Genomic DNA, 27,203 nt, shown 5'->3' with positions numbered 1-27,203 from the left:
ACAGCCGTCGGTTGGTACTTTTGGAAGCCCCATAGCAGTGAAAGGAGATGACACTGAACACGCATGGTGTGCTCTTCTTCATTTCAGGTGCCTCCAGGTAGGAGCCCCCTTAAGGCACCTTTACATTATCTGGAATGAAAGTTTCTAGGAACACTTGTTCCCGATAATTGCCCTGTGCAGAGCAAATGCTCGTTCAAAGGGTGAAAGCATGGTTGATGTTGTCACAAAAATCATTGGGTGTCATTTAAAAACATTTTTACGCCAGTTTTTGGCGGTAAAAATGTTGCACAACCCCATTTTTGAACGTCCACACGACAATATTTTGTTCCATGGGTGTTTTTTTGCCGTATTTGATGGTGTGATGGATGCCAGGTCGGGCCTTACCAAAATTTACTCCTGAAAACCGGCGTAGATCTCAGCGAGAAACTACTCCAGGCACATGGGGGCACATTTTTCTAGCTTGCTTGTTTTTAGGCGTAAAATTAGTCTGGTGTATTTCATTTGGCTGTCTTTCTTTGGCCGAGTATTTATTAAAAGTCACACAGCTCTTCCTGAGTCACACTAGGCGTATTGTTATCAGTCTGACAGGTTCAAAGTCACATAGACTGGTCTAATCTATTTGTGCATGAAAAAAGTTGCATCTTTGCGGAGAAAAGCTGCACGTCTCCTGGAAAATACAAAGAAAGGACGCCAGCCCTGGGGTGGGGTTTCTGCAACAAATTCAAAGGCAAAAAAAAGGCGCACCTACATAAACAGGTCGCAAAAGTTATAAAACTTCTGAATTAGTCTAAAAAAATCTAAATAGTCAAACGAGGAGCGAAAGCCTCCAAAGCAGTACTAAATGTGACTAAAAAATAAGACAATCGAAAACCCAATTTTTTTGACTAAAAACTGGTGGAAATACTTTGGTGAATGAGCTCATTGGACTGTTGAAGGTGCGCCCGATTTAGGACGAGGAGCATGCCTTGACATAAATTAGGCGCATCTAATGCTGGCAAAGCCAGAGCAAATAGGAAACAAAGACCAGCGTAAAAAGCCGGTCTTAGTAAATGACCCTCATTGTTTCGTGCAGCAGGGTGTCCTGTGTAAACAGTGATTCACTAGAAGACGAATGATAACAGTAGTGATTGCTCATCCCCATACAGCGGAAGTGATTGCTGAATGCAAATGTAACTCTTACCATCTCTGACAAGAAGGCAATTATTGGGAACAAATGGTTCGTTCACGATAATTGCCTCCTGAGTCGGCCCATGTAACTGTCTAATTCATTGGAAACACAGAAAGTTCCAGCATTGCGGTCATATCGCGGACAAAAAAATGTTAAAACCAGACTCTTACTGTATTAATTATATTGCCATTCTATTTAATGGTGAACACGCACCCATGGTCCCTTTGCTGCCAAGAATGGAAGTGATGGGGCCGTCGGACGCTTCCGGAGGTAATAGCTTACCTTTTTTAAGAGGTATCAGCAATAATGTATATAATAAACAAGATAATAGCACCATGTACAACATTTCACCGAGGATGACTATACATACTAGGTGCCAGTGAGACATCTGCCAGTCATTCACCTCCCTACTACAACAGAAAGGAGAAGGAGGGGCGGCTGTCAGACACAACCGGAGGTGGGGAAACAAATGATTAAAAATACCGAGATCCAACATGACCGAAACTTGCTTCCCTGCCAGGCACGTTGCACCCCTACACATCACCGTCAGCAGATTCCACTGGAGCAGTGGGATCAGGTGACGTTTTGCGTGGCTGGCTGACTACATTTGTGAAATGTTTGCCCTTAGTAAACAATAGGCCTCCACAGAGCTCTATTGTATGACTGCAGATAGGCTGTAGTGCTTGTGCCAGTAACCTGCAGGTAAAGCAGGCTGGAATTACATACAGGGGGTGATGTATCCCAAGGAGAAATGTTAACGTCAATTTAGCAGGAGTCTGCACTGCCAGAATTTGAGCCAAATGTATAAAATTTTGGACAATGTTAAGGGGACAGTGGCATCAACGCGCCTGTTGTGCACAGCCCAGGTCAGGGATGACGTGCTCTGTTCACCAGGGAGGGATAGGTGAGCAGTGGTCCTTTATTTTATTTAAGGGGCAACAAGTGGACAGCACAACTGTGAAGGGGCACTAAGGGGGTGGCACTTTTGTAAGGAGACAGCAGTATTATGTAGGGGCACTAGAGGGGCAACACTATTGTGAAGGGGCACTAAGGGGGTGGCACATTTGAAGGAGGCAGCAGTATTATGTAGGGGCACTATTATTGTGAAGGGGCACTAGAGGGGCTTTCTACTGTGTGGGGGCACAAAGAGGACTGGGCAGGATTGGGCGTGTATAGATGGTCAGTGAGCAGAGGTGTGGCTTAGTGGAAAACAATTAGCCGCAGATTGGTACTTGAGCCCCTAGTTTTGTCCCTCAGGCTTATCAAGACTTTAAGTCTAAGGCCCTTTTCACACGAACAAGTTTTCTGCGTGGGTGCGATGCGTGACGTGAACGCATAGCACCCGCACTGAATCCTGGCCCATTCATTTCAATGGGTCTGTGTACATTTTTTTCACGCATCAGTTCTGTGTTGTGTGAAAAACGCAGCATGTTCTATATTCTGCATTTTCAAGCAGCCCTGGCCCGATAGAAGTGAATGGGGCTTCAGTGAAAAACGATTTGCTTCCGGAAGCAAGTGCGGATGCAATGCGTTTTTCACTGATGGTTGCTAGGAGATGTTGATTGTAAGGGTCCATTTACACGTCCGCAATTTCGTTACGCATTTTGCGGAACGGAATTGCGGACCCATTCATTTCTATGGGGCAGCACTTCTGGGACCGCATTTCCGTTCCCGAAAAAAAAAAAAAAGCAACATGTCCTATTCTTGTCCGCAATTGCGGACAAGAATAGGCATTTTCTATTAAGTGCCGTCGATGTGCGGTCTGCAAAATGCGGAACGCACATCGCCGATGTCCGTGTTTTGCAGATCCACGGATGGACGGATGAATGGACCCTAAACCTTCAGTTTTTTATCACGCGCGTGAAAAACGCATCAAAACGCATTGCACTCTAGCGGAAAAAAGGAACAACTGAACGCAATCGCAGACAAAACTGACTGAACTTGCTTGCAAAATGGTGCGAGTTTCACTGAACGCATCCTGAGCTAATCCGTATAATTCGTGTGAAAGAGACCTAAGGGTATCCGCACATGATATGTAGTTGTATGCAGAAAATCCGCATTAAAATCGCATCAAAAACACAATAAAATTCACACATAAGGGTGCATTGACACGACTGTATGTATTTTGCGATCTGCAAAACTCAGATCCCCCAAAAATATGGAAGACGTCCTTGTGTTGTCCATGTTGCACCTGGTTTTTTTTTTGCTGACCCACTGTAACAATGCCTATTATTTTCCGCAATAGTAGAAAGAAAAGGAATCTGCACTCCTATATTTTTGAGGTGCCGTGGTGTACGGCACTGTGCCCATAAATACTTGAGTTGAGAGAACCACACACACTCAATCAAGTATAATATGCTATGTGGATTTATTGTATGGCACTCAAAATTGGTGAAAAAAATAGTAACAAATAGGTTGGAGATGAATTCACAGTAGATTGTCTTGAACAGCAGGCAAGTATTGTTAGGTGACAACCATATACAGTTGCAAGAAAAAGTATGTGAACCCTTTGGAATGATATGGATTTCTGCACAAATTGGTCATAAAATGTGATCTGATCTTCATCTAAGTCACAACAATAGACAATCACAGTCTGCTTAACTAATAACACACAAAGAATTAAATGTTACCATGTTTTTATTTAACACACCATGTAAACATTCACAGTGCAGGTGGAAAAAGTATGTGAACCCCTAGACTAATTAATGACATACACCAGTTCTGGGTTTGCTTTTCACAAGAAGCATGTGAATGATGCCTCGCACAAAAGAGCTCTCAGAAGACCTACGATTAAGAATTGTTGACTTGCATAAAGCTGGAAAGGGTTATAAAAGTATCTCCAAAAGCCTTGCTGTTCATCAGTCCACGGTAAGGCGAAATGCACATAGCCGTGAGCGGTCCATGGTATCCCGGCCTGGCATCCTGCTGACAGCAGGAGCGCACGGCGTCATTGGTTGCTTTGACGCTGTGCGCTTCGTGCCGCCGCTGCACTACAGTAATACACTGGTATGATCTATACGAGTGTATTACTGTAGTCACACGAAAGAGAAGACGTCATCGGCGCAGGCGCACTGAGGGAGTGCTGAGGAAGCGAGCGTACTTCTCTCAGAGCGCCTGCGCCGAATTGAATTGCAGACAGGGCCAGCTGGAGGAGGAGAGTGCTCCCTGGCCCTGTCAATCAGCAGGAGGAGGGGGCGTTTTTTTGAAAGGAGGATGCGACGGCTACCAGCAAGTAGACGCCCTGCTTGCTGGTAGTAAAGTCATTTGCATATTTTAAAAGATCAATTTTTTGTGAAACCAAGCTAAAGAACAAGGTAAGAGCCCTATATAGGTAATAGTTGTCCAATAAGGATTTTAATATGCTCAAAAATGAAAAATGAGTTTTGGGGGTGACAGAAGCCCTTTAAGGGAAACCAATATAAATATAAGGTACAGAATCGCAGAAACAAATGACATGCTGCAGAATTTAAAATCCACATGGCTGTTAAATTTCCGCACATACAAAATACGCAATGTGCACATGAGATTTGGCAAATCTCATTCACTTTGCTAGTACTGTATTATGCTGCCGTTGTTGAACACAAAAATCCGCATCAATGTGCAGTTACCCAACACTTCTGTCTTCAGATGTTACTCCACTTTCTATGGCACCACTTTACTGGAGTAAAGATTGCAACAATTTTTATACGCCAGCCTTGATTCCCTGTTACAGTGAGGTTACTTTAACATCTCCGGCGTGAATCTATCATGCAGTGGTTTGTGTCCAGCCGCTTCTCCACATTGTCTGCCTTAGACCTCCTGCACACGAACGTGTGCGCCCCGTGGCCGTGCTGCGGCCCGCATTTTGCACAAACACCGACCGTGGGGCAGCCGCAGCGGATTGCGGACCCATTCACGTTAATAGGTCCCCGATCCAGCCGTTCTGCAAAAATATAGGACATGTTCTATCTTTTTGCGGAACATGTAGAAGTATGGGACGAAATCCCACTGAAGCACTCCATAGTGCTTCCGTTCCGCACCATTTCGCATCTCCATATCTGCAGACTGTTAAAAGAAGAGGGGATGCCACACAATGGTAGACATGGCCCTGTTTGTGGACTGGAACATGGAAACGGTCATGTGCATGAGGCCTAAGGGGACAATGCAACTCTTGGCATATTTTTTTTTAGAGTGTCTGCTGGGTTTGAAGCCAGTTTTATTAGGACAAATTTACAAAATGTCGCAAAGATGCGTGGCATAAAATACCTATGGATTTTCAGTCTAACGTATACTCATATTTATTACAGGCTCCATCAGTTTGTATGCAACCAGTGGACTGAAATACATTCGCAACTTTTTTTTCGGGTAGCGCAAATTCCTACTCCATCTGCCCTATAGTTTTTTTATTCTCAGGATAGTTAATCAATATCAGATCAGTGGGGGGGGCTGACTCCCGTCACCCACACCGATTAGCTTTTTGAAGAGATGGTGGTGCCCCGGTGAACGCCGCAGCCTCTTACTAGACCTGTGATGTCATGTTCATCATTCACATGACCTAGGCACAAGTGAATGGGGCTGAGCTGCAATACCAAGCACAGCCACTATACAATAGACGGCGCTGTGCTTAGTAAGCTGCGAGGAGGCCGCAGCCTCTTTAAACCGCTAATCGACAAGTGTGCCAGGAGTAAGACCTCCATCGATCTTATATTGATGACCTATGGTGAATAGGTGAACGTACCCTTAAAGTCTATAGTGAATTATGAAATTCACTAGAAAGTTTTGCATTTTTCAACAAAATGTGGCAAAGTATGGCATATTTTAACTTTGTCCTTTAAGCAGTCTCAACATTAAAAAATGTTAAAAAACAAAACAAAACACTGGCTTATTAACCACCAGCTAGCCTATGGCTGCCACATTTTAACCGCTTGCCGTCACGGTAACGCCGATAGGCGTCCAGACGGCAGCGCTCTCAGGTCTTAGTGACGCCTATTGGCATCATCTCGTGAGACACCTGAGATTTCCTGTGAACGCGCGCTCACAGGATTGCACAGTATTCAAGTTTAACTACAGCCTGCCAGCGCTGATCATTGGCTGGCAGGCTGTAGATTTTTAAAAGAACCAATCAAATAGGTATATCAGACGCTATTTTGTTAACAGCGTCTGATATACCTGCTACCTGCTCCTCTGGTGGTCCCTTTTGCTTGGATCGACCACCAGAAGACACAGGTAGCTCTGAAAGTAGCACTAAGCACCACACACACATTACACCCCCCATCACTTATTAACCCCTTATTAACCCCTGATCACCCCATATAGACTCCCTGATCACCCCCCTGTAATTGATCACCTCCCTGTAAGGCTCCCTTATCACCGCCAGTTAGTTAGCTACTTGTTAGGTAGTTAGAGCGCAGCCCACCGCACCGCACCGCAGTCACTGATTAGTCGCTGATTAGCGTAATCGCTGTTGCTAATCAGCACTAGTACTATATAGTATCTGTAAGTGATCAAGACTGATCGCAATCAGATCTATATCAGTACAATAGGGTCACCTTAGGCTCTACAAAAAATGCAGTGTTCGCTCGATCAGGCCTGATCTTGTGCCCACACTTGCGTTCAGTCCGCCCCACCGCAGTGGCAGAATTGTTTTTTTTCTGATCACTGCAAAAACAACGTAAAATCGCTGCGGCGCTATAAAGATCACTTTTGAGTGGCATGGCGAGTTCATAGAAGATTGTTTTTTGGGCACAAGTTAGCGGATATTTTTTTTATATTTTTTTTACAGAGTCTCATATTCCACTAACTTGTGACAAAAAATTAAATCTTACATGAACTCACCATACCCCTCACGGAATACCTTGGGTTGCCTTCTTTCCAAAATGGGGTCACTTGTGGGGTATTTATACTGCCCTGGCATTTTAGGGGCCCTAAAGCGTGAGAAGTAGTTTGGAGTCCAAATGCGTAAAAATGCCCTGTGAAATTCTAAAGGTACTCATTGGAATTTGGGCCCCTTTGTGCACCTAGGCTGCAAAAAAGTGTCACACATGTGGTATCGCCGTACTCAGGACAAGTAGGGCAATGTGTTTTGGGGTGTAAATATCTCTGTAAATTACAACTTTTAAAAATCTTTTATACAAAGTTGTCAATTTACAGAAATATTTCTTCCACCCAGCATGGGTATATGTGAAAATACACCCCAAAACACATTGCCCTACTTCTGAGTACGGCGATACCACATGTGTGACACTTTTTTGCAGCCTAAGTGCGTAAAGGGGCCGAAAGTCCAATGAGTACCTTTACCCTGGGTTCACACCTGAGCGTTCCTCAAACGCGCGTTTTACGCGCGTTTGTGTCGCGCGTTTTTATGCGCGTTTTTTGCAATAGTAAACGCGCGTTTGACGCGCGTTTGTGTCATTGACTGCAGTGTCCTATGGCCACAAACGCGCGTCAAAACGCCCCAAAGAAGCTCAAGTACTTGTTTGAGCGTCGGGCGTTTTACAGCGCGTTCGTACGCGCTGTAAAACGCCCAGGTGTGAACCCTTCCCATAGGGAAGCATTGGTTTTCATGTCTTAAGCGTTTTACAGCGCGTTTGAACGCGCTGTAAAACGCTCAGGTGTGAACCCAGGGTTAGGCTTTACAGGGTTGCTCACAATTTACCCCCGCCCAAAATGCCAGAACAGTAAACACACCCCACAAATGACCCCATTTCGGAAAGTAGACACCCCACGGTATTCACTGAGGGGCATAGTGAGTCCGTGGGAGATTTTATTTTTTTGCCAGAAGTTAGCAGAAATGGAAACTTTATTATTATTTTTTTTTCCTTTAGAAAGTGTCATTTTCTGCTAACTTGGGAAAAAATTTTTAATCATACATGAACTCACCATGCCCCTCTGCGAATACTTTGGGGTGTCTTCTTTCTAAAATGGGGTAATTTGGGGGGTATTTATACTATCCTGGCATTCTAGCACCTCAAGAAACATGACAGGTGCTCAGAAAGTCAGAGCTTCTTCAAAATGCGGAAATTCATATTTTTGTACCATAGTTTGTAAACGCTATAACTTTTGTGCAAACAATAAATATATACTTATTGGATTTTTTTTATCAAAAGACATGTAGCACAATAAATTCTGACACAAACTTGTATAGAAATGTAATTATATTTGAACAATTTTACTAGAAAAAGTCTTTTTTGATTAATATCAGAAAAAACAAAAAATCTCAACAGCAATCAAATACCACCAAAAGAAAGCTGTATTTGTGAGAAGAAAAGGAGGTAAAATTCATTTGGGTGCCAAGTTGCATGACCGAGCGATAAACTGTTAAAGTTGTGAAGTGCCGATTTGTAAAAAAGGGCCTGGTCACTAGGGGGTATAAACCTGTGGTCCTTAAAGGGTTAGCTCACAAACAATATTTATCGCCAATACACAGGAAAGGTGATGCAAATAGGAGCATGGAGGATCCGAGCATTGGGACCCCCCCAAGCAATCCTGAGAATGGAAGGTCCCCTCTCCGATTTGACCGGTGGTGCACATGTTGGGCCACTGCTCCATAATGTTAATGGGGCTAATGTAGCCATTGCTCCATGGCAATCATACAGCATATATGTCCCATACACAAACATCCCAAAATGTATACATTAATATAAATAAAAACATAACACACGAGAGTGGATGTAAACCGATGGCCATGGTCTGTTTATTAACTCATAATTAACCAAATAACCATAACATATTTTAGAGCCTAGTCATAAAGTCAGATTCAACCATAATAATAATAACTTCGGAGTCCATCCTATAAACAGGATGACCTATGTAATACCACCCAAACACCAGTGATGGCCAGTTCGCAGTGTTCGCCCGCGAACACATGCGGGCTGCCATCTTGACTCACAAGTCCGGTGATGCACAGGCAAGCCCTTACCTGTGCCGGTCTGAAACAAATGCGGTCACCGGGAGCAGGCAGTTCCGAGAACAGCCCAATGAAGGCCCCCGGCGGCTGTTCTCGGAACTGCCTGCTCCCGGTGACCGCATTTGATTTCAGACAGGCTGGCGGCACAGGCAAGGGCTTAACTGTGCATCGCCGGACTTGTGAATCAAGATGGCAGGCCGCATATGTTCGCGGGCGAACACTGCGAACTGGCCATCACTGCCAAACACACCAAAAACCATTACCCTTTCAATAGGGGTGGGGGCAGGGGCACACAGATCCAGGGCTCCACAGGCTGGTACAGACAAAAGGCAAGCCAGCCCGCGGAGCCAGGACACTTATAGCGCCACTCCTTAACCCCCCCCACCAATCAGGCACCTGTTACCAGGGTGCAGGTATCTCTACCCGAAACCCTGGAACATAAAAGGCCCAGACCTCAGTCAATCACGGCCATCACTGGGCAGAATGCCCAGCGACCCACTGCAAAGCGGTGGAACATTTTCCCTCCAAAACCTGTCCTAATAATAGAATCTTAATCACTGGGCAGAAAACAACCTTTACATGGGACAAATGCTGATATGGCCACGTGGATCCGGCCATTAATCCCATAAACATGCTCCATTCAGACAAAAGAACCTCAATTCTCGGGATTGCTGGGGTCCCAGTGGTTGGACGACCTGCAGTCTAATACTCATCACATGTGTTTTGAGCATATGGTCAGTTTTCATAGTTTTATGATGCCGCATGCCCAGATTGTACAGCGGGTTCAAGCCATGCACCCAAAAACTCCATTGGAAAACTACAGCAAATCAGCGGTAAAATCATGTACGGTTTTGTTGCAATTTGTTTGAATGCATGAGCAAAAAAGTAGAGTGTAAAACACGTTAAAGGGGTATACCAGTTATATGAAATTATCCCATATTCACAGGGCAGGAGATAACTATTAGGCCGAATGCACACGGCAGTGGAACACGGCCTTGAGCGGTCCGTGGTATCCCGGCCTGGCATCCTGCTGACAGCAGGAGCGCATGGCGACATTGGTTGCTATGACACCGTGCGCTTGGTGCCGCCGCTGCACTACAGTAATACACTGGTATGATCTATACAAGTGTATTACTGTAGTGCAGTGGTGGCATGAAGCACACGGCGTCATAGCAACCAATGACGCCGTGCGCTCCTGCTCTCAGTAGGAATCCAGACAGTGTTACCACGGACCGCTCACGGACGTGTGCATTCGGCCTTTGATCCAAAATGGGGACCCCCACTTATCACTCTATCTGCAAAATTCCCATAAAAATGAATGGAACAGCCTTGCGCATGCCCCCACCAATCTAATATCCCGTGGATAGGGCATAACTTTATATAACCAGAATATCCCTTTAAAGCGGGCAGCCCCAGCAAATTCATCATTTACACTATTTCAGGCATAAATAATAATGCTTTAAAGGGGTTCTGCAGATTTTTCTTTCTGATGATCTATCCTCTGAATAGATCATCAGCATCTGATCGTCGGGGATCCGACACCCAGGACCCCCACCGATCAGCTGTTTGAGCTCCTGTAGCGCTGCAGCCTTCTCTCCGTTTACCGCAGGCCCGGTGACATCACGACTAGTATTACTGGCCTGGCTAGTGAACAGGGCTTAGCTGCACCCAGGCCAGTGATGCAGAGGATAGATCATCAGAAAGAAAATGCAGAACCCCTTTAAATGTACTCCAGTCAAGGACTGGAGAACATTTCAATCTAGACCAGGCATGCTCAACCTGCGGCCCTCCAGCTGTGGGAGTGGTAGTTTAACAACAGCTGGAGGGCCGCAGGTTGAGCATGCCTGGTCTAGGCGAACCGACTGCCTGAGAAAGGGCCTCGTCAAAGGGGTTGTACAGCCAGTACATATGGATGACCTATCCTCAGGATCAGTTTTTTGCGGACTGCAAAATATATACGGCGTGCATGAGCCCTAATAAAAATACGCCGAATCGAATTCAACTGCTGTGCGACTTTTAATAAATACTCGCCAAAAGAAAGATAGCCGAAGCAAATAAGGCCTGTCTGATTTTACGCCTAAAAACAGGCGAGCTTGATAAACGTACCCCAATTATTTTTCAAGCCCAACAGCTAAAATACCTATCCATTAAGGCTGGGGCCACACGTGACTGATTAGATTCAGATTACCGTGTGCAAATTCCGCAGCATAGCACAGTGCCAGCAAAGTGGAAGACAATTTCAGAATTCTCATTCAAACGCTGTATTAAAAAAAAAAAAAACGCTAAAGAAAAGTTGCGGTTTAAAAATCTGCAGCATGTCAATTTATACAGCGGATTTCTCTTACAGAATTTCCGTCACGTGTACTCGGCAGAAAAAACAAGTTCGCTCAAACGCTAATTGTGGCCTATGATAGCGAAGTCGCTTCTGACTTCCAACCAAAAATCCTACAGTATTTGCAGTTGTGCCATCTGACATCGTGACTCCACAAGCAAACATTACACGTGTCACCCAAGCCAGGGGCGTAACTATAAGGGAAGCGGCTGCTTTGGGGCCCTGACCCAGAAGGGGCCCATCCAGGAGGAGGAGGACTAAAAGATTTTGTCAGGGCCGCCTCAACAGTATTACACAATGAAATTATATACAGTGCCGGTGTTCTGCCGAAAGTCTTCAGTTTGCCGAAAGTCTTTAGCGGAAGTCACGTGGTGCCTCCACTGCAGTAGTTCGCACACCACTTAAGGGTATAGACTTCTTAAAGTGACAGTCTCTATACCCCCCCCCCCCCCCCCCCGCCGCGCTCATTAATCTACATTAATTTGTACCCTCGCGGACTCGCTTTTACTGGAGATGACTGTCACTTTAAGACGATGATTCCGATGATTCGTGGAAGTACGCTTGTGCGCTTGCGCAGCGCACCACGTGACTTCCGCTATAGACTTTCGGCAGAACACCGGCCCTGGTCTGAGAGAGCGATCTTTACTAGCCACAGGAATGGGGGCGGCATGAAAGGAAGGGGTTGCGAAAAAATTACTGGGGGAGGGGGGGCCCTATAATTTTTTTTGCTGTTGGGCCCAGTCATTTCTAGCTACGCCACTGGCCCAAGCCCTATAAAATAATTCATATTAAAGTGACCTTTCAGCCTCTTATGGCATGTATCATACAATAGGAGGGCGCCCCATTATATAGTGTAATGCCGCCTGGACTGACCCCCACCACCCCTTTCCACTTGCTGACTGACATCACATACCCAAGCTGCTCAAACACAGTAGATAAGCTGTCAGCCCCATAGACATCCCCCATTTCCCTTTTCAAACACATCTATAAAAGCAAGACTACCTTCGGTGTGGAGGAGTGTGATCTGTTCTGAATGCAGGTGCTCCATCCCCCCCACTAATGATTGACACCTCCACCTTACTGCACATAGGGCTGTCAATCATCAGGGGTGTATAATGAATCCTCCTCGTTGGCACTGCAAGGAATACCCTGCAAATTCACATATATGTAAGGCTACTTTCACACTGGCGTTTTGGTTTCCGTTTCTGAGATCCGTTCAGGGCTCTCACAAGCGGTCCAACACAGATCCATTTGCCCTAATACATTCTGAGCGGATTCTTATCCATTCAGAATGCATCAGTTTGGCTCCATTCGGCTCTGGAGGCGGACACCAAAAGCGTTTTCACTGACACAATATGGCACAATAGAAAACTGATCCGTCCCCCATTGACTTTCAGTGGTGTTCAAAACAGATCCGTTTTGGCTATGTTACAGATAATACAAATGGATCCGTTTTGAACGGATGCATGCGGTTGTATTATCTGAACGGAAGCGTTTGTGCGGATCCATGACGGATCCGCACCAAACGCGAAGTGTGAAAGTAGCCTTATGCCTCATTCACACGTCAGTGTTTGGTCAGTGATTTCCATCAGTGATTTTGAGCCAAAACCAGACGCAGATCTAAACACAGAACAAGTGCAGATCTCTTCATTATACCTTATGTCTGTGGAGACTCCGATCCTGGTTTTAGCTCACAATCACTGATGGAAATCACTGACCAAAACACTGACGTGTGAATGAGGCTTTACAGTGGCTGAAAACTTTGGGGCACATTTACTAAGAACGCCTTTCTATGCCAGTCATAGTTTCCCCCATGCGCTGCCGTTAGATTCGTCTAATTTATCACCAGGCGTGCACCTCGTCATAAATCAGGCACATCTGTGGCAGTCCCTGCGCCTGGCGTAGTTTACGCTCACATTTATACCTCTCTCCAGGCATAAATGTTTGTAAATTTGCCAGAGCTTGAGACCCGGTCCTGGCACGACCCCCGACACACCTATTTGACGGACCCGGCAACTAAATATTGTCGCACAGCTTGTTTAAAAAATAAGGGGACTTGCGACTATTTTATGGCTAAAATAGTCGCAAGTCCCTTAGTAAAAGTGCCCCTTTGTGTCTGTCTTATGCTACCCTCAGGGACTGACAGGTTCCCTTTAAAGGGGTCCTGGTGCTGGCAGGGGCTGGCTCTACAAAGACAGGGCATCAAGTCTAACCGGTGTGTTGTGGAATATAGGAAGAATTCGGATGAAATAGTGACGTTTCTGTACCTCTCCTCTGTCAGCTCGGTCCCGTCGTCTTCCTGGTGTCCCACTCTGTTAGCTTTCACTTTCATTTCTCTTGCAGGAAATTCTCTGCCATTAATAGAAAAAACAGCTGCATGCAGCTTCCTGCATTCCTCAGCCGCTCTACGGGAAGGAGCCTCGCTTTCCCAGCTCAGGGTACATTCATGTGCAATAAATAGTTTAGGCCTCATGCACACGACCGTTCCCTTTTTTGCGGTCCACAAACCGTGGATCCGCAAAAAACTGAAGCCGCCCGTGTGCCTTCCATAATTTGCGGAACGGAACAGGTGGCCCATTGTAGAAATGCCTATTCTTGTTGGCAAAACGGACAAGAATAGGACATGTTCTATTTTTTTTGCGGTGCCACGGAACGGAGCAACGGATGCGAACAGCACACGGAGTGCTGTCCGCATCTTTTGCGGCCCTATTAAAGTTATTAGGTCCTCATGCACACGACCGTGGTGTGTTTCGTGGTTCGCAAATCGCAGATCCGCAAAACACGGATGGCGTCCGTGTGCTTTCCGCAATTTGCGGAACGGCTCGGACAGCCTTCAATATAAATGGCTATCCTGAATAACCCACTGAGGAAGAAATAGGGATCTATTTCGAAACGCGTCGGGGGACTTACGCTGGGTTCACACCTGAGCGTTCTGAAAGGAGCGCTCTTTATGCGCGATTGTACCGGCGTTTGCAATCGCGCATACAGAGACAAGCGAACGCCCATTGTCGCGCGTTCCCGAAAGTCTATGTACGGGAACGCGCGACAAGACGCCCCAAAGAAGCTCATGTACTTCTTGGGGCGTCGTGCGTTTTACAGGGCGATCGTACGCGCTGTAAAACGCCCAGGTGAGAACCATTCCCATAGGGAATCATTGGTTTCTCCTTGTTGAGCGTTTTACAGCGCGTAGGAACGCGCTGTAAAACGATCAGGTGTGAACCCAGCCTTAAGGTTTATTCATAAAGAGTCCAGTACACCATCATGGCCATGCACTACTGAAAGACTAACTACAAAAAGACCGCCGTGGTGTCAAGGTAATACTTTGCGATAAAACAAGCGAAGGCTCACTGTGGATTGAAGTTATTTACGGCATTATACGAAAGAAAGGTAATCACCTATTTTCGTGATAATACGAACAAAGATTTACTGTGAACTGAAGCCATACGAAAGAAAGGCAACAGTTCATCTCGCGAGAATAGGAACGAGTCATCGGAGTTCCGATCTACTTCATCAGCGATCAACTACACCCTACCGTGTATCGAGGTAAGCGCTTCTACACGTGGGACGCCACAAGTACGCGCACTACCGAACAGTGAGTACTAAAGAGCCATACATTGTTATTTATCACCACAAACTTTATGAAACAGGAACTAAAAAGTTACTAGAGTAACGGGACCGTTTTTTTCCGCACTTGAGGATGTGGGTCAGTGTTTTTAGTACGGATGGATGCTCTATTTTGTCTGTGTTAACGGAGCCATCACGTCCATTATAGTCTATGGGTCCGTGAAAACCACGGATGCCATCCGTGTTGCATGCGTCTTTCACGGATTATTAGGAAGAGATGCTTTGAAAATTATTTTTCAGCTGTTCAGTGTCAGTGAAACACGGATGCAACACGGACAACAAAAAACGGACACACAGACCCAACACGGATTCTTCACGGATGCATCACTGACCACCAATGAGGCTTAAGGGGTAAATGTTCCAGATGTAAATGTTAATAAATTGGCCGGGGCCCGGACACGGCCCCGAACAACACGCACAACTGTTGAACGGGGCATAAACCGGCTGTGCGACTATATATTGTTGCAAGAATGATAATATAGAGTCCAAGATTTGGTGGCACTACGGCAAACTATCGCTTTCACCACCGGTCACATGGAGAAAACAGGGGCCACGGTACTCTCGCAATCTGGTGGCGCACAGCTTGTGAGATGCAAATATGATTCCACAAATAGAAATAAATAAGCGGCACTCACCATTCAATGAAAATATTTCCTAAACTGGGTACAGCATTCTTAGGCCTCATGCACACTGAAAAACCGTATGGCCAGATGAAGCGGTGATACGCGAAACGGCCGTCGCCATGTTCTTGTGATTGCACTGTTTGTTCTTCCCCTCTCTGTACCCAGCATAAAAGAAACATTCGCATCGAATGGTGAGTGCCGCTTATTTATTTCTATTTGTGGAATCATATTTTGTTGCACAGCTGATCAAAAAAAGGGACTTGCTAAATGACCCCTGAAAAAAATCTAAGTCCCTTGATAAATGACCCCCTAAATGCGTGCATGACAACTGCTTTTGGTGATGTTTTTATGCACTCATGACATTTCTAGTGAAGTTTTTTGTACCTACGTACTTTTGTGCAATTTAAAACGCACAACACACAATGATGCCATGTTTTGTCTTTCTGACTTCTTTTCAGAAGCGCAGCATGCTGAAGCTCTTGCCACTTTTTCAGTATTTTTCACATCACCTACTCTATAGGAGAAAAACGCCATGGATGTGGTTTTTGTCCACAACCAATCTGCATGAGCCCTAAGGCCTCATGCACACGACTGTTTTGGTCCGCGCAGTTTTTGCGGCTTAGATGCGGACCCATTCACTTCAATGGGGATGCAAAAGATGCGGACAGCACTCGGTGTGCTGTCCGCATCCGTTGCTCCGTTACGTGGTCCGCGAAAAAATATAACCTGTCCTATTCTTGTCCGTTTTGCGGACAAGAATAGGCATTTATATCAATGGCTGTCCGCGCCGTTCCGCAAATTGCAGAACGCACACGGACGCCATCCGTGTTTTGCGGATCCGCAATTTGCAGACCACAAAACACACAACGGTCGTGTGCATGAGGCCTAAGACTGGTGTTACAAAAGCCAATCTTAGGCCTCATTCACACATCAGTGATTCACAAACGTGTGCTGTCAATGTTCTCCACGGACAGCACATGTAACCATTCGTTTTAATGTGTATTCATACATCCGTATTTTAGCACGGTCTGTGGTTTTAGCATGGAAGCATGCCCTATTTTTGTCCGTGTTTACAGGTCCATTACAAGTACTCAATTCGGTCAGTGGACCGACAAAAATCCCTGTAGGGGTCCTAAACTAAATAACTTTATTGTAACATATCTAAAATCTAAAGACCTACAGGGATAGGTTAAAATTATCAGGAATGAGAGGGGGGTGACGGTTCCTCACTTGCAATTGGTGCCGCCTCACACTTTATGGACCATTTGGTTATTTTATGGGCGCAGAGCCCGTCACAGAACTGAGGATAGCTAGACCACATTAAGGCCTCTTTCAGACGGGCGTTGCGGGAAAATGTGCGGGTGCATTGCGGGAACACCCGTGATTTTTCCGCACGAGTGCAAAACATTGTAATGCGTTTTGCACTCGCGTGAGAAAAATCGCGCATGTTTGGTGCCCAAACCCGAACTTCTTCACAGAAGTTCAGGCTTGGGATCGGTGTTCTGTAGCTTGTATTCTGGTTATAAGGGAAAATAATAGTATTCTGAATACAGAATGCATAGTAAAATAGCGCTGGAGGGGTTAAAAAATAAAATAATTTAACTCACCTTAGTCCACTTGATCGCGTAGCCCGGCATCTCTTCTGTCTCCTTTGCTGAACAGGACCTGTGGTGAGCATTCATTTCAGGAACAGGACCTGTGGTGACGTCACTCCGGTCATCAGATGATCCATCACATGATCCATCACCATGGTAAAAGATCATGTGATGGAACATGTGATGACCGGAGTGATGTCACCACAGGTCCTGTTCAGCAAAGGAGACAGACGAGATGCCGGACAGAGCGATCAAGTGGACTAAGGTGAGTTAAATTATTTTATTTATTTTTTTAACCCCTCCAGCGCTATTTTACTACGCATTCTATATTCAGAATGCTATTATTTTCCCTTATAACCATGTGATAAGGGAAAATAATAATGATCGGGTCTCCATCGAGATCGTCTCCTAGCAACCGTGCGTGAAAATCGCACCACATCCGCACTTGCTTGCGGATGCTTGCGATTTTCACGCAACCCCATTCATTTCTATGTGAAAAACGCACAATATAGAACATGCTGCAATTTTCACGCAACGCATAAGTGATGCGTGAAAATCACCGCTTATGTGAACAGCCCCATAGAAATGAATGGGTCGGTATTCAGTGCGGGTGCAATGCGTTCAACTCACGCATCGCATCGGCGCAGAATACTCGCCCGTGTGAAAGGGGCCTAAGGATCAGGTGTGGTTGACATGTGTGGTACTGCTGTGCGAGACTGAGAGTTCATTAATAAACAATTAGGGGCAATCTAGGTTGCTGCCATTGAATGTTATCTTACAGTCTCCCAGAAACTCGTAGCAATTATTGCCAATAGTAATGGAATTGTTTGATTCGTGCAACTCACATTTGATCAATTAGCCTTCAGACCAGGGGTACTAATCGGTTCTGTTGTATAGGTACTGAGGCTCAGTACCAACACACAAAACGTAATTCCTGTCCCTATAAACTATATCTCTGTATTGTGTCTCACAGGCCTAAGATATCTGCCCCTGTACAAACAACGGTGGTCACACACATACACGGGTCACATTTAGAGATGAGCGAACCTCTGTTTTAAGTTCGGCGTCTAAAGTTCGGGTTTGGATTAGCGGAGAATCCCGATCTGGAACCGGATATGGATTCCGACTTCCGTTGTGGTCCGTGGTAGCGGAATCAATAATCGGCCATTATTGATTCCGCTACCACGGACCACAACGGAAGTCGGAATCCATATCCGGTTCCAGATCGGGATTCTCCACTAATCCAAACCCGAACTTTAGACGCCGAACTTAAAACAGAGGTTCGCTCATCTCTAGTCACATTCAACCTTCATTCCTGCCTAAAATGCCGCGCCTAACACTCCTCCACCCGACATGTTTCGCCGCAATGCGGCCTCATGAGGAGTTTGGAGCAATAGCCTAAGGCCGAGTTCACATCTGTCAAAAAGATCTTATAACATTTGATAACTGTCACTAAATGTGCAAAGGACACCCAAATAAAAAAGCCACAAAAACGCCTGTGGTTATTCAGTTTATTTTTTTTTTGTTTTTTTTACTGGTTGAAATAAGACAAACTTTGTGTGTGTTGCGATCCTCCATATTGAGACAATATGGATACTTGCTTGTTGAGAACTATACTTTAGCTTAGGCAGTCAGGTACCTCGCCAACGCCTAGAACAAGAATCTTACTTTCATGCTTCATTATGTGCCTCAAGACAGTTTCTGTTCATCTCAAGCAAGCAGCTTCCTCCATCTAGAAGGGGGGGGGGGGACTTCCTCTTGCACATAGATGTGACAGAAAATACAGTTATAGCCAATAGAAAAGAATATACGCCACCCTACCTCCCCGCTTCTTCCTGTCCTATATACTGTCTGCTGTTCTGCAGTAAACCAGAGATCTTGCTTTGACCCCAGCTGTGTGTCTCAGTTTGATCTTTCCGTGCACGTATTCATTTAGCATTGATTTGGAGCAGTACATCACCCGAACTGGCAGCTTGACCAGATCCAAAACACAGGGTTCTGCCACATGTTTTTATTTTGTTGGTGTAAAACAGCATCTAAAAATGCCTAACTTTGTTTTTGTGAAACTTTTGGCCAAATAGTGTATTTGAGCACCTGGGGTTTTTGATGGCGGTTTTTGTCTGCCTTGCATTTTTATATGTGAAAGTATATACCCCCTGTAACATCACTTCCTCTGTATCGGAAGAATGCAAAGAACACCATTAAAAAGCACAAGTCACACTAGCACTTGAGTATTTTCAAGCAGGGTAAACCAAGCCAATGGATGTCTATGGGACAAGAATATCACAAAACACCAGACACAGAGCATATTGTGATTAACCACCTCCGGACCGCCTAACGCAGATGTGCGGTCCGGAGGTGGCAGCCCTGCGCAGAGTCACGCATATATGCGTCATCTCGCGAGGGCCAGGATTTCCTGTGAACGCGCGCACACAGGCGCGCGCGCTCACAGGAACGGAAGGTAAGCGAGTGGATCTCCAGCCTGCCAGCGGCGATCGCTCGCTGGCAGGCTGGAGATCTGATTTTTTTAACCCCTAACAGGTATATTAGACGCTGTTTTGATAACAGCGTCTAATATACCTGCTACCTGGTCCTCTGGTGGTCCCTTTTGTTAGGATCGACCACCAGAGGACTCAGGTAGCTCAGTACAGTCGCACCAAACACCACACTACACTACACCCCCCCCCCGGTCACTTATTAACCCCTTATAAACCCCTGATCACCCATGATCACCCAATATAAACTCCCTGATCACCCCATATAAACTCCCTGATCACCCCCCTGTCATTGATCACCCCCCTGTCAGGCTCCGTTCAGACGTCCGTATGATTTTTACGGATCCACGGATACATGGATCGGATCCGCAAAACGCATACGGACGTCTGAATGGAGCCTTACAGGGGGGTGATCAATGACAAGTGGGTGATCACGCACATAAACTTCCTGATCACTTCCCTGTCATTGATCACCCCCCTGTAAGGCTCCATTCAGACATCCGCATGATTTTTACGGATCCACTGATACATGGATCGGATCCGCAAAACACATGCGGACCTCTGAATGAAGCCTTACAGGGGGGTGATCAATGACAAGGGGTGATCACGCATATAGACTTCCTGATCACTTCCCTGTCATTGATCACCCCTCTGTCATTGATCACCCCCCTGTAAGGCTCCATTCAGACATCCGCATGATTTTTACGGATCCACTGATACATGGATCGGATCCGCAAAACACATGCGGACCTCTGAATGGAGCCTTACAGGGGGGTGATCAATGACAAGGGGGTGATCACGCATATAGACTTCCTGATCACTTCCCTGTCATTGATCATCCCTCTGTCATTGATCACCCCCCTGTAAGGCTCCATTCAGACATCCGCATGATTTTTACGGATCCACTGATACATGGATCGGATCCGCAAAACACATGCGGACCTCTGAATGGAGCCTTACAGGGGGGTGATCAATGACAAGGGGGTGATCACGCATATAGACTTCCTGATCACTTCCCTGTCATTGATCACCCCTCTGTCATTGATCACCCCCCTGTAAGGCTCCATTCAGACATCCGCATGATTTTTACGGATCCACTGATACATGGATCGGATCCGCAAAACACATACGGACGTCTGAATGGAGCCTTACAGGGGGGTGATCAGGGAGTCTATATGGGTGATCACCCCTCTGTCATTGATCACCCCCCCCCCTGTAAGGCTCCATTCAGACGTCCGCATGTGTTTTGCGGATCCGATCCATGTATCCGTGGATCCGTAAAAAATCATACGGACGTCTGAATGGAGCCTTACAGGGGGGTGATCAGGGAGTCTATATGGGTGATCACCCCTCTGTCATTGATCACCCCCCCTGTAAGGCTCCATTCAGACGTCCGCATGTGTTTTGCGGATCCGATCCATGTATCCGTGGATCCGTAAAAAATCATACGGACGTCTGAATGGAGCCTTACAGGGGGGTGATCAGGGAGTCTATATGGGTGATCACCCCTCTGTCATTGATCACCCCCCCCCCTGTAAGGCTCCATTCAGACGTCCGCATGTGTTTTGCGGATCCGATCCATGTATCCGTGGATCCGTAAAAAATCATACGGACGTCTGAATGGAGCCTTACAGGGGGGTGATCAGGGAGTCTATATGGGTGATCACCCCTCTGTCATTGATCACCCCCCCCTGTAAGGCTCCATTCAGACGTCCGCATGTGTTTTGCGGATCCGATCCATGTATCCGTGGATCCGTAAAAAATCATACGGACGTCTGAATGGAGCCTTACAGGGGGGTGATCAGGGAGTCTATATGGGTGATCACCCCTCTGTCATTGATCACCCCCCCTGTAAGGCTCCATTCAGACGTCCGCATGTGTTTTGCGGATCCGATCCATGTATCCGTGGATCCGTAAAAAATCATACGGACGTCTGAATAGAGCCTTACAGGGGGGGTGATCAGTGACAGGGGGGTGATCACCCTGATCACCCCCTGTCATTGATAACCCTCATGTAAGGCTCCATTCAGACGTCCGCATGTGTTTTGCGGATCCGATCCATGTATCCATGGATCCGTAAAAATCATACGGACGTCTGAATGGAGCCTTACCAGGGGGGTGATCAGTGACAGGGGGGTGATCAGGGAGTCTGTATGGGTGATCACCCCCCTGTCATTGATCACCCCCCTGTCATTGATCACCCCCCCCTGTAAGGCTCCATTCAGACATTTTCTTGGCCCAAGTTAGCGGAAATTTTTTGTTTGTTTTTTCTTACAAAGTCTCATATTCCACTAACTTGTGTCAAAAAATAAAATCTCACATGAACTCACCATACCCCTCACGGAATCCAAATGCGTAAACATTTTTAGACATTTATATTCCAGACTTCTTCTCACGCTTTAGGGCCCCTAAAAAGCCAGGGCAGTATAAATACCCCACATGTGACCCCATTTCGGAAAGAAGACACCCCAAGGTATTCCGTGAGGGGCATATTGAGTCCATGAAAGATTGAAATTTATGTCCTAAGTTAGCGGAAAGTGAGACTTTGTGAGTAAAAAACAAAAAAAATCAATTTCCGCTAACTTATGCAAAAAAAAAAAAAATTTCTATGAACTCGCCAGGCCCCTCATTGAATACCTTGGGGTGTCTTCTTTCCAAAGTGGGGTCACATGTGGGGTATTTATACTGCCCTGGCTTTTTAGGGGCCCGAAAGTGTGAGAAGAAGTCTGGGATCCAAATGTCTAAAAATGCCCTCCTAAAAGGAATTTGGGCACCTTTGCGCATCTAGGCTGCAAAAAAGTGTCACACATCTGGTATCGCCGTACTCAGGAGAAGTTGGGCAATGTGTTTTGGGGTGTCATTTTACATATACCCATGCTGGGTGAGAAAAATATCTAATGCCAACTGCCAACTTTGTATAAAAAAATGGGAAAAGTTGTCTTTTGCCAAGATATTTCTCTCACCCAGCATGGGTATATGTAAAATTACACCCCAAAACACATTCCCCAACTTCTCCTGAGTACGGCGATACCAGATGTGTGACACTTTTTTGATGCCAAGGTGGGCAAAGGGGCACATATTCCAAAGTGCACCTTTCGGATTTCACCGGTCATTTTTTACAGATTTTGATTGCAAAGTACTTCTCACACATATGGGCCCCTAAATTGCCAGGGCAGTATAACTACGCCACAAGTGACCCCATTTTGGAAAGAAGACACCCCAAGGTATTCCGTGAGGGGCATGGCGAGTTCCTAGAATTTTTTATTTTTTGTCGCAAGTTAGTGGAATATGAGACTTTGTAAGGAAAAAAGAGAAAAAAAAAGAAATCATCATTTTCCGCTAACTTGTGACAAAAAAAATATAATTCTAGGAACTCGCAGTGCCCCTCACGGAATACCTTGGGGTGTCTTCTTTCCAAAATGGGGTCACTTGTGGCGTAGTTATACTGCCCTGGCAATTTAGGGGCCCAAATGTGTGAGAAGAACTTTGCAATCAAAATGTGTAAAAAATGGCCTGCAAAATCCGAAAGGTGCACTTTGGAATATGTGCCCCTTTGCCCACCTTGGCAGCAAAAAAGTGTGACACATCTGGTATCGCCGTACTCAGGAGAAGTTGGGCAATGTGTTTTGGGGTGTCATTTTACATATACCCATGCTGGGTGAGAAAAATATCTTGGTCAAATGCCAACTTTGTATAAAAAAATGGGCAAAGTTGTCTTTTGCCAAGATATTTCTCTCACCCAGCATGGGTATATGTAAAATGACACCCCAAAACACATTCCCCAACTTCTCCTGAGTACGGCGATACCAGATGTGTGACACTTTTTTGCTGCCAAGGTGGGCAAAGGGGCACATATTCCAAAGTGCACCTTTCGGATTTCACCGGTCATTTTTTACACATTTTGATTGCAAAGTTCTTCTCACACATTAGGGCCCCTAAATTGCCAGGGCAGTATAACTACGCCACAAGTGACCCCATTTTGGAAAGAAGACACCCCAAGGTATTCTGTGAGGGGCACGGCGAGTTCCTAGAATTTTTTATTTTTTGTCGCAAGTTAGTGGAATATGAGACTTTGTAAGAAAAAAAAAAAAAAGAAAAAATCATCATCATTTTCCGCTAACTTGTGACAAAAAATAAAAAGTTCTATGAACTCACTATGCCCATCAGCGAATACCTTAGGGTGTCTACTTTCCGAAATGGGGTCATTTGTGGGGTTTTTCTACTGTTTGGGCATTGTAGATCCTCAGGAATCATGACAGGTGCTCAGAAAATCAGAGCCGTTTCAAAAAGCGGAAATTCACATTTTTGTACCATAGTGTGTAAACGCTATAACTTTTACCCAAACCATTTTTTTTTTTGCCCAAACATTTTTTTTTATCAAAGACATGTAGAACAATAAATTTGGCGAAAAATTTATATATGGATGTCGTTTTTTTTGCAAAATTTTACAGCTGAAAGTGAAAAATGTCATTTTTTTGCAAAAAAATCGTTACATTTTGATTATAACAAAAAAAGTAAAAATGTCAGCAGCAATAAAATACCACCAAATGAAAGCTCCATTAGTGAGAAGAAAAGGAGGTAAAATTCATTTGGGTGGTAAGTTGCATGACCGAGCGATAAACGGTGAAAGGAGTGTAGTGCCGAAGTGTAAAAAGTGCTCTGGTCATGAAGGGGGTTTCAGCTAGCGGGGCTGAAGTGGTTAAAAACGCTTCTCACCCAAAAAAATAAAAAAATAAAGTCACTATGAAAAAACTTGTTCGTCTTGCCTTTAATAATTCCGATAGATTTCTGTGCAACACCTGAAATTGGGAATTTTGTCAAAAAACGCACCCCAAAAAAATAAAAATGCAAAAAAATGTCTGGAGGCTGGTTTCAGAAGGTTGTAATATGGCCAAAAGCCCCACAGAATAGGACTGCAGGGGGTTAGAAAATAGCAGCCATAGGCCTCATGCACACGACAGTTGTTTTTATCGGTCTGCAAAATGGGGTTCCGTTGTTCCGTGATCCGTTTCCGTTTTTGTTTCCGTGTGTCTTCCTTTATTTTTGGAGGATCACCAGACACGAAGGAAAGTAAAAAAAAAGTCTAAGTCAAGTTTGCCATGCAAATGATAGGAAAAAAAGCGGACGCGGATGACAATTTTGTGTGCCTCCGCGTTTTTTCACGGACCCATTGACTTGAATGGGTCCGCAAACTGTTTTCCGTGACAAAAAATAGGACAGGTTATATTTTTTTGACGGACTGGAACCACGGATCACGGACGCGGATGACAAACAGTGCATTAGCCGAGTTTTCAACGGACCCATTGAAAGTTAATGGGTCCGCAGAAAATCACGAAGAAACAGAATAACTGACACGGAATGAAACAACGGTCGTGTGCATGAGCATCGCTGGGGGTCATTTATAAACAGCGCTACACAAATTTTGGACGTAAAAAAAAGTCGCAAGAACTTTTTTTTGCAACTTTGGAAACCACACGGGCGTTTTTGCGCTGCCTTTGACACTTGAAACTGGCCCTGACAAATTTACCAACATTTATACCTGCAAACGCTGACCTGCAAATGTTGGCGAAAGAATACTCCAGTCAGGGTAGTTTTTGCACCTGGTGCATGGACTGCCGGAGGAGAGCTTAACCTCTTCAGGACACATGACGTACCGGTACGTCATGATGTCCTGGTACTTAAGGACACATGACGTACCGGTACGTCATGAATGGTTCCGATCACCGCCGCTCGGCGGGCGGTGATCGGAACCCGGTGCCTGCTCAAATCATTGAGCAGGCACCTGGGGCAAATGCGCCGGGGGGTCCTGTGACCCCCCCATGTCGGCGATCGCAGAAAACCGCAGGTCAATTCAGACCTGCGGTTTTCTGCGTTTCCGGGATATTCGGGTCTCTGAAGATCCGATAACCCGGAACAGGATGGTGATGGTGGTGTGATTTCACTCCACCAATCACCATCCAGCGATCCTGAGTGGTGATGGTGACATCACCACTCAGGATCGCTTTCTGATTGGTCAGTGGGCGGTCCGGCGGCAGATTCAAAAGAGGCAGGCGCTCCTCTCCTCCTCCTTTTGTGTTCCGGAGCCGGAGGAGAGAGGAGCTGCCTGCACGTGTGTCCGCCATCGCTGCCAGCACCCCCAGGACCCGATCTGTGCCCCAGCACCCCCCATCAGGTACATAGGGACAGCACAGGGAAAGTTTGGTTTAAGGCCTCATGCACACGACAGTTTTTTTTCACGGTCCGCAAAAACGGGGTCCGTGGGTCCGTGATCCGTGACCGTTTTTTCGTCCGTGGGTCTTCCTTGATTTTTGGAGGATCCACGGACATGAAAAAAAAGTCGTTTTGGTGTCTGCCTGGCCGTGCGGAGCCAAACGGATCCGTCTTCCTGAATTACAATGCAAGTCAATGGGGACGGATCCGTTTGAGGTTGACACAATATGGTGCCATTTCAAACGGATCCGTCCCCATTGACTTTCAATGTAAAGTCTGGAGTTCTTTTATACCATCGGATTGGAGTTTTCTCCAATCCGATGGTATATTTTAACTTGAAGCGTCCCCATCACCATGGGAACGCCTCTATGTTAGAATATACTGTCGGATATGAGCTACATCGTGAAACTCATATCCGACAGTATATTCTAACACAGAGGCGTTCCCATGGTGATGGGGACGCTTCTAGTTAGAATACACTACAAACTTTGTACAAGACTGCCCCCTGCTGCCTGGCAGCACCCGATCTCTTACAGGGGGATATGATAGCACAATTAACCCCTTCAGGTGCGGCACCTGAAGGGGTTAATTGTACTATCATATCCCCCTGTAAGAGATCAGGGCTGCCAGGCAGCAGGGGGCAGACCCCCCCCCCTCCCCAGTTTGAATATCGTTGGTGGCACAGTGTGCGCCCCCCATCGGGCCCCCCTTCCTCCCTCTAGTGTAATAAATCGTTGGTGGCACAGTGTGCGCCCCCCATCGGGCCCCCCCCTTCCTCCCTCTATTGTTATAAATCGTTGGTGGCACAGTGTGCGCCCCCCATCGGCCCCCCTGCCTCTATAGCAGTAACAACATTGGTGGCCAGTGTGCGGGGGGCTGATGGGGGGCGCACACTGTGCCACCAACGATTTATTACACTAGAGGGAGGAAGGGGGGCCCGATGGGGGGCGCACACTGTGCCACCAACGATATTCAAACTGGGGAGGGGGGGGGGGTCTGCCCCCTGCTGCCTGGCAGCCCTGATCTCTTACAGGGGGATATGATAGTACAATTAACCCCTTCAGGTGCCGCACCTGAAGGGGTTAATTGTGCTATCATATCCCCCTGTAAGAGATCGGGTGCTCCCAGGCAGCAGGGGGCAGTCTTGTACAAAGTTTGTAGTGTATTCTAACTAGAAGCGTCCCCATCACCATGGGAACGCCTCTGTGTTAGAATATACTGTCGGATATGAGTTTTCACGAAGTGAAAACTTAGATCTGAAAAAGCTTTTA

The 27,203-nt window shown here is 46.0% G+C and overlaps 1 protein-coding gene across 4 annotated transcripts in view; it reads right to left on the bottom strand.

The window, feature by feature from the left end:
• The window catches only part of IFI35 (interferon induced protein 35), a 74,005-nt gene extending 60,246 nt beyond the window's left edge, over positions 1 to 13,759 (bottom strand). For 2 of the 4 annotated variants that reach the window (XM_044298355.1, XM_044298357.1), the window contains exon 1: positions 13,653 to 13,732. In XM_044298355.1, the coding sequence (XP_044154290.1) occupies positions 13,653 to 13,717 (65 nt within the window). In that variant the 5' untranslated portion in view covers positions 13,718 to 13,732. Of the gene's footprint in view, positions 1 to 13,652 lie in introns of all 4 variants that reach the window. The other 2 variants (XM_044298358.1, XM_044298356.1) reach the window with 2 other exon arrangements.
• Positions 13,760 to 27,203: the final 13,444 nt, after the last annotated feature.

Source organism: Bufo gargarizans, chromosome 6, assembly GCF_014858855.1.
Source record: "Bufo gargarizans isolate SCDJY-AF-19 chromosome 6, ASM1485885v1, whole genome shotgun sequence".
In the NCBI taxonomy this organism is placed as follows: Eukaryota; Metazoa; Chordata; class Amphibia; order Anura; family Bufonidae; genus Bufo; species Bufo gargarizans.
This window is presented reverse-complemented; position numbering and strand designations above follow the sequence as displayed.